A 10,657-nucleotide genomic window follows, 5' to 3' on the forward strand; every position below is an offset into this window, starting at 1 on the left:
CATACGGGAATGAAACGGATCGTGCGCCCAAATGGCTGTGGGCACGTGGGAATGGCAGAAAGAAGTGTGTCCCCGGGGGAGTTGAAGGGACAGCTAAGCAAAAACAAACAAACAACAATCATAAAGGTCATCAATCCCCTTAACCATGAGCTAAAATGAAAGTGGGAGGTGTCACATGAGACCAAGCCGTCCCAATACAGTTTGACAAGTGTTTCTCCAGTATACCTGATGGTCAATCAGAAATGAATGGATGGAGGTTGGAACTTTGAAAATATCTAATGATGTGGAAGGATACTACCCCAAGGGACAGGCCTGCGGAAAAAGAGATGGCTTTTTTTTTTTTTTCTACGAATCTTGCTCTTTTGATTCTAAACAAATAGGAAGAGGCAGAAGTTGGGTGAAAATAAAACTACAAATCCAACCTTTACCTTCTCATAGGAGACTGCCTTCTACACAAGGATTTCCCCAGTTTGTTATTCGGTGAGAGAACAAAGCTCGTGGTTTAGCAAACCTGCAATGGAGGCTGTCCCCTTGACATGCCTTCTGGAATGACTGAAAGCCCAAAATTAAAAGACAACCATGACAGCATTGCCATTTTATGACCATCTTCACACATCTGGGTCAATGGAGCAAAGATGGAAATGTGATTGGAAAAGCTGATCAGGTTGGAGTATCTTGGGGCTCTTTTCTTAGAACCGTGGCTTGGGACATGAATTATATGGATAATTTCTTTTGCCTATAAAGCCAACTTCCTAGGGAGAGGAGCTGGCAAATACTGTGTTGGAACTGCCAACAACTGATAAAAGCATGTGTGTTTCCTCAGTGTAAGGAAATCGTTAGGGGCACCAGGGGGCTCCGTTGGATAAGCGTCTGGCTCTTCATTTTGGCTCAGGTTGTGATCTCCCAGTTCGTGGGACTGAGCCCCATGTCGGGCTCTGCACTGACAGCACGGAGCCTGCTTGGGATTCTCTCTCCCTCCCCTGCTTGCACTCTCTCTCTCTCCCTCTCAAAATAAATAAACTTAAAAAAAATTGTTAGACAAAAAGATGTCCAATTTAGTAGCGACTGTAAGGAAGACTGGAAGAAGAGCCTAACCAGCAACTTAAGATTCTTTTTAAAATTCACACGGGTGGTTGGCACTATCATGTGAAAAGTTCAACTTTAAGAGGTGCTTGAAGTGGCAGCCTGGGTCCCACGGCAAGAAGAGACCCCCCCACCCATCAGAGAGCTGCTCCGAGGGTGAGACGGGAACGGGGGAGAACCCACCTCACCACTATGGCCAGGTGTTCTGAGGCCCCAAGTCGAAGCGCGGGCACGGGCCAGACAATTATCGGTGGCAGGAGGCCCCTTCCAGGGAATGGGGTTGTGTGACAGTGAGGGCAGCCAGAGATGGTCCAACTTGGAAGCCAGATGCAGTCAGAGCCTTGAGCTCTGCCCTTACGTGGTATAACTTCTGCCAGTGGTTGGGGACATACTTTACGCTTCAGTTTCCTGGAATTGCCATGCTGTCTGGCCTTTGAGACTCTATTCATGCCGTTCCCTCCGCCTGAAATCTCTTGCGACAACATCCACCCTAAGCTTCTCTTGTAAAAGAATTTATTATGCCATTGTAACCCCCCTTTCTTATATCTCCAACTAAATTATATGCTCCTTGAGACGGGAGCTTACCTATTAGCCATTTTATCCCAAGTGTCTAGTATGATGTTCAACATATCGTCGGTTCACATAGGTGCTTGTTGAATGAATGAGCTAAAGAGAAGGAAGCTAGGGTTGGCTCAAGCCCATCAGCTGGAACTTTAGTTAACGAGTAGGATTCAATGTTGTGGTTCCAGAGAACTAGAATCTTATTTGAGTGGGTGGGGCCAACACTGAGGTAGGACTGTGATGGTTCGGGGTACCTGAGGTCTAGGGGAAAGTTATACGTGAAAGGAGACTTACAAGTCAGACTGGAATTTAGCCAAAATGACTGGGACCACTGAACAGGGAGGAAATTAGACATATTCGCTAATGGATGTCCTAGCCCTGCAAAGGTGATCCATAATGTGGTCTGCAAATGGGTCCTATCGGTACATCCAGTCACAGCAAGTTAGGAAAAGAGGAGCAGGAGAAAGCCAGGCGAGGGTTGACAAGCAGAGAAATTGCAGCTGGTACCTTTATCTAATTAGCCTGGGGTTTTAGGACGCTAAAGAATGTGAGGGTAAAAACTTAGAATCAAATGGTTGGGAGATCTATAATGAAGCATGATTTGTTTGTAGTCCCAACAGAGATGGAGAGGACACTTGTCACCCTAGCTTCACCACGTACATCTGCGATCCTCAGCTCCCACGATGTCTACACAGCACAATGTATGGAAAGTGCCCAGAACAGAGCTTCATATACAGCGGACTCAAGAAATGGCACCTGTTGTGAATGTTGGCGCCAGTACTGACTTAGGTGAAGGGATCGTTGTCACTCATTTTGCCCATTCCCCTCTCCACCAGCATGCACACAGCTTCTCAAACACATACACAAACAGCAGTAGATTCTTCGAGGTCTTCTTAGAGTAAGGGAAAGACTAATAACCTTCCACCAAGAGCCCCAAAGCCACGTGTCTGTGAGGAGACACGCTGCACACTAAATCATTAACAACTGCACATCCAGATGTGTAGTATGACTCTGACCTTAGGAACGGGACGTTGACGACCATACGCTGCTATTTCTCAACTTTTGCTGGGAACTCCTCAAAATAACAATTTTTCCCTTCACTCTATCTGGTTCTTAGTCAGTGGCACATGAGAATCACCTGAAATCCTCCCGAAAAAGAATAATGCTCAAGTTCCCCCCCAGACCGATTAGGTTAGAAATTCCCAGGAACAGGATTCAAGCTTGGGTGGTTTTCTAAAGGTCCCAGGTGATTCTAACGTGCTAATTCATGTGTAGACCCTGGACCATAGCACCAGCATCAACTAGAGGTTTGTTTAAAATGCAGAATCGCAGGTCCAGTCCAGACTGAATCAGAATCAGAAGGAATCAGAATCGTCATTCCCAGTGATTCATCATCACATCAAAGTTTGAGAGGTATTAGTGGGGATCAGGGGCTCCCAACTCTGGCTACATACTCTAATCATCTAGAGGAATTTTGGAAAAGGCAGATGCTTGGGCTCCACTCTCTTGAGATTTTTTAAAAATTTATTTATTTATTCTTGAGAGACACAGAGAGAGAGTGCACACCAGGGAGGGGTAGAGAGAGGGAGAGGGAGACTCCCAAGCAGGCTCGGCACTGTCAGCTCAGAGCCCGATGTGGGGCTCGAACTCACGAACAGTGAGATCATGACCTGAGCCGAAATCCGGAGTTGGACGCTTAACCACTGAGCCACCCAGGCGCCCCAATCCTCTGAGACTTTAATTTAATTGGTCTGAAGAGGACCTTGCATAAATATTTTGAAAAATCTCCCCTGAGTACATAAACCGTGCGGCCAGGGCTGAGGACCACAATGCCAGGCAGGTGTTGCCTCAGAGATGGGCTGAATTCTCGGCCAGGAGCGCCTTCATGAGGGAGCTGTGAGACACAAGGTTCATCAACATTCCTTTTCTCCATGGTCACCTAGGAATTGGCCAAAGAACAAATGTGGTCTCTCTAGGATGGGGCTTTCTAGCAACATGTTTAAAAAATGTCTATTTCATAAACACATATGTAAATTTGCATTTTCAATTTTTCTCCTTGTCACAGCTGCAGTTTATGAATGACTAGCTCTATGTGCATAATGACAATAAGCGAACTGGAGTTTGCTTCTCTTAGATACTTGCTTCATGTTCTAGTTTTACTCAGTGGCAAATAACTTTCCTTATATTAAAACAAACAAGGGGATTTACAGGGTACAATATATACTGTTTGTGAATTTTAAAGGTAAAACACGAGACTTCAAAGAAATTCTGTGCTTTAAGTGGACACTTCAGGCCATGCCCCAGACCTCTGAGTGGAATTTAATCTCCCTCTGCCCTTGGGACTAGTTTAGAGAGAAAGTTGGAGAAACACCGAATCAACAGAATTCTCTGAAATGTGACAAATCCTAATTGACTTGGTTCCCAATCCTCAGCAGTTCGAGCATCTGGGTTTATCTCATATGCTAGAGATACTGTAACACGTGTCACTTCGATCCCAGCCAAGGGTCAAATGCAGCATCACAAATAGAAGCTAAAATAAATTCCCAAAGTCCTTTTGCGGTTGAGTTAACTTTATTCACATGATAGCTATAGGGGTTGACAACGACTTCCTCTAACATTTCTTTCTTCTGGTGAGTTGATTTAGAGTTTGGTTGCAGACAGTGTGGGTTGAAGGGATGTGTGGGTAAGACAGATCAGGGGCTTGTTACAATTCTACATCATCATGAATCATTTAATTTTAACCTTGTGGCTTGTCTAACACATCTGCAGGAAGAGTTGAGGAGTAAATCTAATGCTCACTGGCAAATACTTAGCAGCCCTTGAGAACAGCATCTTTAGAGTACCCACAATTGATCCTAACACTGGAGGCACCTTGGATATCGTGAGGGCGGGTCAGAAGTGCCTTGGGGTGCCAAGAGAGGCATCCCATGACAGCAATGGGAGCTCAGGGCATACGGCAGGCAGCTCTGGAGAGATGCAGTCAATCCCAGGAGCGTGACATGGCTTCTCAGTACTGATAGGACCTCACAAGGAGCCACATGAGAATAACGGTAATCAGGACAATAGTGAAGTTGAGGAACAGCTCTCGAGTGGATATCCCCATCCTGAGTTGGCTCGGTGAGAACTGAAGGCAGACTCCTGAGGGCGCACCACAGACGTCCTGCTTGCCTCACCTAATGGAAAGTTACACAGAGAACATGGAAGATTAATGAGCATGCTTTCCTCACTGTGGAAGAGGAGAGTGTTAGGGGCCGAACTGTGTCCCCAACAAAATTCCTGTGTTGGAATCCTGACACCCAGTACCGCAGTGTGGGACTGTATTTGGAGACAGGGCCCTTCAAAAGGTACTTCAGTTTAAAGGAGGCCATCAAGATGGGCCTCAACCCATTATGACTGGTGTTCTTCTGAGAAAAGGACATGTGGACGCAGACATGTACAAATGAAGGCCATGTGAAGGCAGGGAAGGCAGCCGCCTAGCAGCCAAGGAGAGAGGCCTCAGAAGAGATCAACCCTGCCAAAACCTTCATCTTAAGTTTCTAGCCTCCAGCCTATCTTTGGACTAGAGCCACATTTCTTCCTGGCTCTCCAGCCGGCTGACCTCCCCTGCCGACTTTGGACTTGTTGGCCTCCATAATCACATAAGCCAATTTTATCTATATATCTAACTATATCCATCTCAATATCAACATCTAGACGTAGGTCCTACACATACATACATACACACACATGCACACACACACACACACACACACACCCTATTGCTTCTATTTCTCTGAAGAACCCTGACTAATAAAGAGAACCTGGTTTTGCTACCTAATGTCAAAAAATCCAACAAAGTCCTGATTGTTTTTTCCTGTGATGAACGTACAGATGCTTTGGACAAAACCCAAAATATTCTATTTTCTCTCTTCAATATGTGTGTGTGCGTGTGTGTGTGTGTGTGTGTGTATGCGCGCGCGCTTGCTTTTCTTAGAATACCAACAAGCCAGGTCACCGAAACAAAATAAAACCCCCAAAGTGGTATGGTTTAGTATCTGTTCTTGCACTGAATTGCATATAGAAGTAGGATGCCATAATCTCTCGAGTTTCAGGCCACCACAGGTCTTCGCCTAACCCTGTGAAAGCATATGAAGCATTTGCAGCAGCTGCGTGGCCTCTTGCAAGCCCTACGTTGGGCATAGAGCCCACTGGGGTCAACCAGAAGTCCCTCGCATAGCAGGCACTCAGTCGAAAGAGCAAGTGTTAACCTCATGGGTACTTCTATTTCAAAAAGGGCTTGTGCCAGCTATTTTTAGTCAAGTGCAGGATGTGCCTATATTGTAAACACTTCAAAGAGCAGGGATGGTATCTTTATAGCTTGTAAGATAGTACATGCGGGAAATCAAACTTTGAGAACTCACGCAATGTAGTCAATCAGATTATTACCTTCGCGAGGGGGCATAATTGGCACTTTGTGCAAACCAAATGAAATTAAAGACTAAAGATACAATTCTAGATATCTAGATACTAAAATTTTTGATACTCCAAAGGGAAAACGTTTAGGGGGAAGGAGTGTTTTGTTTATTTGTTAAGGGTGGGAGTTCGGGGAGTAGGAAGGGTTGTTAGTAAGTTTTTTTTTCTTTTTTGGGGGGTTGTTAGTAAGTTTTGACCCTCAATGGCACTCTTAACTATCTAACCAGAGTGAATTACGATTTCTAATTACTGTGTTTATTGTATTATTAATGGACCAAATTATTAACTATACAAACGAACTAAATAATCATTCTTCATAGTATGTAATAGTTAGTATAATTAACATACAAGTTCAAATCAGCTGGAGACAGCCAGTGGCTTGTTCAATCTTGCTTTAAAAAAATGGCTGATAAACACTGGTTTTTGTATCATTTTCCTTTTAATTCTTACCCATCTTTTGGCCCTCCACATGAAGAACACAGTAAATTGTCAATGAAACTCTTTACACAGATTTGCTTGAAGGAGAAAGTAAAATGAAGAAAATGAATGGATAACAGAAGTAGAGAGAAGGTGTTAGAATATACACAAGACCATACAGGAACGGGAAGGTGATAAGTCCAGGCAGGAAGCCAGGAGGCAAAGGAAAGAGAATCATAGGCACACTCTTCTCTATGAATTTTTTAAAAGGTTTTTCGGGTTTTTTTTTTTTTTTTTTTTTTTTGAGAGAGAGAGAGAGAGAAAGAGAGGCAGCGAGAGACAGAGACAGAGTGCTAGTGGAGGAGGGGCAGAAAGAAAGGCGGGGATACAAAATCCAGAGCAGGCTCCAGGCAACGCAGGACTCAAACTCACGAGCCTAGCAGTGAGATCAAGACCTGAGCTGAAGTCGGACGCTTAACCGACTGAGCCACCCACGTGCCCCTCTATGAATTTTTAAATAAAATTAAATCCTGGTATGAATACTAATTTGGGTACATGTTGAAGAAATACAGAGATATGCAAAAAGAGAGAGACAGAGACTCTATTTATAATGATCAACCCGATTCAGTGAGGGCAAAATCACTGTCCCACCAAATGTGCTTAGTAGATTAACCTCTTAAAAGAAGGGATTCACGGTCATTTGCCACTACGTGGATGGAACTGGAGGGTATTATGCTAAGTGAAATTAGTCAGAGAAAGACAAATATCACATGACTTCACTCATATGAAGACTTTAAGACACAGAACAGGTGAACACAAGGGAAGGGAAGCAAAAATAATATAAAACCAGGGAGGGGGACAAAATATAAGAGACTCTTATATATGGAGAACAAACAGAGGGTCGCTGGAGAGGTTGTGGGAGGGGAGATGGGCTAAATGGGTAAGGGGCACTAAGGAGTCTACCCCTGAAATCATTGTTGCACTAAATGCTAACTAACTTGGATGTAAATTTTTAAAATTAATTAGTTAATTAATTTTTTAAAAAGAACACTTAAAAAATAAAATTAAAAGAAAAGAAAAGAAAGGATTCATGGAGACTGGCCCAAGAGCAACATACTCAGAACATATTATTGAAAGCTGGCCACAGCTCTGTTGGTGTGACCTTCACAACTCTGTGACCTTTACCACTCAGGCAAACATCACCACGATTTTTACGTGTCCCACTATTCCAGCTGAGAAACTGACTTTGAGAGAGAAGTTAGGTTGTTTGTGCAATGACACACAGCAAGGTAGAGGCCAAACTAGAACTGCCAGGCTGCTGGTAGTTGTTAGAATGTGGTTACTACACAGGAGTGATACAAGAAGGGGTTATGACTGCAGTTAACTGCCCTGACTACGCCAAGTTTGCGTACATCTTCAACGCTTTGGGAAAACGGTTTGACATTTTTTTTATTAAGGCTGATAATGCTAATTCTCTATTCTCCAGCCATTTCACTTCTACTCTAGAAACTCCACGTATACACCAGGATACACAGCCAAGAATATTCACAGCAACATTTTCGTAATATCCCCAAGCTGGAAAAAACTCAGGTGTTCATCAACAGCAGAAAAGATGGTGAATTGGGCTATTTTCATACATTTGAGTGCTCAATAAGATATGTGGATCTCACAAATATAACCCTTGGGCCAAAGAAGAATTTACAAAAGAAACTTAGAATACGACTCCGTTAATACAAAACCCAAAACAAGGAATGTAATCCTATCGTTTAAGAATGTTGAGGGGTGCCTGGCTGGCTCAGTCGGTTAAGTGTCCGACTTCGGCTCAGGTCACGATCTCATGGTTTGTGAGCTCGAGCCCCACGTCAGGCTCCGTGCTGACAGCTCGGAGCCTGGAGCCTGCTTCGGATTCTGTCTCCTTTTCTCTGCCCCTCCCCTGCTCACACTCTGTCTCTCTGTCTCTCAATAATAAATAAACGTTAAAAAAAAAACTGCTTTAAAAAAAAAGAATGTTGAGATCGATGGTAAAATTATAAAGAAAAGCATGAACAAGATGATCTCAGCAATCAAGGTGGTGATTACCTATGGTAGAGGGCATAAGGGAGAGATGATCAGGAATGGATTTCTGGGGTGTCAGCAATGATCTCTTTCTTGACCTGGGTGACAGTATATAGGTGTCGCTTTATAATTATTGTTCAAATTATGCTTAATGATTCTTTACATTTTTTTCTCAGTAGTCTCTGAATTGATGGGCCACCTCGTATACTTCTTTATTTCCTACAGTTTACCTCTTACTATTTTTTGCACTTTGATGGTGAACTTAAGTATTTGTATTTAAATGAATAAAGCACTAAGAGTTAAGCCGAGAATTTCTAATGAACCCAATTTAATCAACACATATGCTAATAGTAAGAAGCGCACTTGACTTTCACACACATTTATACCAAAGTTAGGCAGAAATTGAGATTAGCAACCTTCCATTTTTCTGCTGTTACCCACAAAGACAATTTTGGCCTCGTAAGTCTTCCCAGGAGTCAAGATCGCACCATATGATCCAAAGTGATTGCCATATGGGTGAAATAAAAACCAGAAAAGCTCTGAATAAACTGACACTGACTTTCTTTGAATGGAGGCTTTGAGAATTAGAAAGGGAGAAAACACATACCAGGAGAGGGAAAAAAAGGAAAGCAAGGATAAATAATACTTTCTACATCTTAAAAAATACTATGTCTAATAGGTATTGCCTGTTTCATTAAGAAATGTAAACATGCCTCTGTGCTTCTCATTTGCAACTTGTACACACACACACACACACACACACACACACACACACACTATGCTAAGTATAAAAATCCTGCTGTCACCTGAGGAGGGTCAAGGACACAAGTGGCTGGGATAGGCTTCTTCTCTTTCTCCAACTTGGGCTCCAACTCCCGCTCGTCTCCCAGGCTCTCTGGAGTCCCGGACTCTGGGCAGGACCTAATGTAGTCTGAGGGAGGTGGCAAGCACTGTGATGTCACTGATGAAACATCTCAGAGGAACAACCTTCAAAGGTTTGAGGCTATTTGTGTTTAGGGGGAATACAGAAATATGTGGACTAAGACTCTATTCCTTTGGCTGCCGATTTGTATTACCCACCCACCCCCCCGCCCCCCGCCCAGGGACTTAAAGTCCTCTCTTCCAGTTGACTTTAGGTGCAATCGATGTGGATTTTTAATTCATCTTTTGGATCTTCATGAGTATCTCTAACATGTGTTTGAAACCTAATAAACCAAGAGTAATAGACTGATATTAACAGATGGGTGCCGAAATTGGTCGCTCCTCTTACGCAGCATGTGAGGGTGTCAAAATATGACTTCTCTTTACCACCCCCATCCTTAACTATTAGAAATGCGAAGACTTTTCTGTCTTGCACACGCACATCCCAAACCGCACAGGCACCAGAATTCAACAGGCATCTCTGGCTCCTTCAAAACTGACCGTACCCCAGGCGGTGAAACTGATCTCTTCAGTCACCTGCTCTGCATAAGATTCCAGCTAAGCTGTATTTTGGAAGTTTACACATTAATATACAGTTTCATCTGAAACAGCTGTGGAAGCCCTGGTTTATATATCTCTGTCAGTAAACCAATACTGCAGTAAACCCATACTGCAAAACTCAGTCCTTTGGAGAGACCCAGGGGGTAAAAGGAGAGTGCATTGAAATGAGGAAACCATAAGTTATGGAATCTGTCCTTAAGAAATCGAATTGTATAACTCAAATATAAACACCAATGAAAACTAGGCTGTTAAGATGAGTTTACAATTAATAGTTCAGATGTCTAGAGGTCCATGGAGCCTCTTGAAATATTTAACTGGACTTGAAAGCATGGGACCCCAGCAATCGTGTTTGCTCAGCAAATCCCTTCTTTATAGATAATAGAGCAAATGCCCCTCTGAATTCCCAGTTAGGGTCAATCGAAATAATGCATCCCCAGAAGACTTATCAAGCAAAATTCTTCGTGTGGTTGGGTTCAGAGTCAAATCTCACCCCACTGTTTCTCCTACTCCAGAGACGTTACTAAAAGAAAGACTTTCCATTCCATTTCTTCATTTTCAACACAAACTCAATGCTAGGTAATGTTAATACAATATTCTGTCACCACAT

General features: G+C 43.2%; 1 protein-coding gene across 1 annotated transcript; it reads right to left on the reverse strand.

The window, feature by feature from the left end:
* Nucleotides 1-4,205: 4,205 nt before the first annotated feature.
* SLN (sarcolipin) lies at nt 4,206-9,547 on the reverse strand. Its single transcript, XM_007077673.2, has 2 exons — nt 9,375-9,547; nt 4,206-4,817 (listed from the first exon to the last, which is right to left on the reverse strand). The coding sequence occupies exon 2, from the start codon at nt 4,745-4,747 to the stop codon at nt 4,652-4,654; it is 96 nt and encodes a 31-aa protein (XP_007077735.1). The 5' UTR covers nt 4,748-4,817; nt 9,375-9,547; the 3' UTR covers nt 4,206-4,651.
* Between the last annotated feature and the right edge of the window lie 1,110 nt (nt 9,548-10,657).

Source organism: Panthera tigris, chromosome D1 (genome assembly GCF_018350195.1).
Source record: "Panthera tigris isolate Pti1 chromosome D1, P.tigris_Pti1_mat1.1, whole genome shotgun sequence".
Classification (NCBI taxonomy): Eukaryota; Metazoa; Chordata; class Mammalia; order Carnivora; family Felidae; genus Panthera; species Panthera tigris.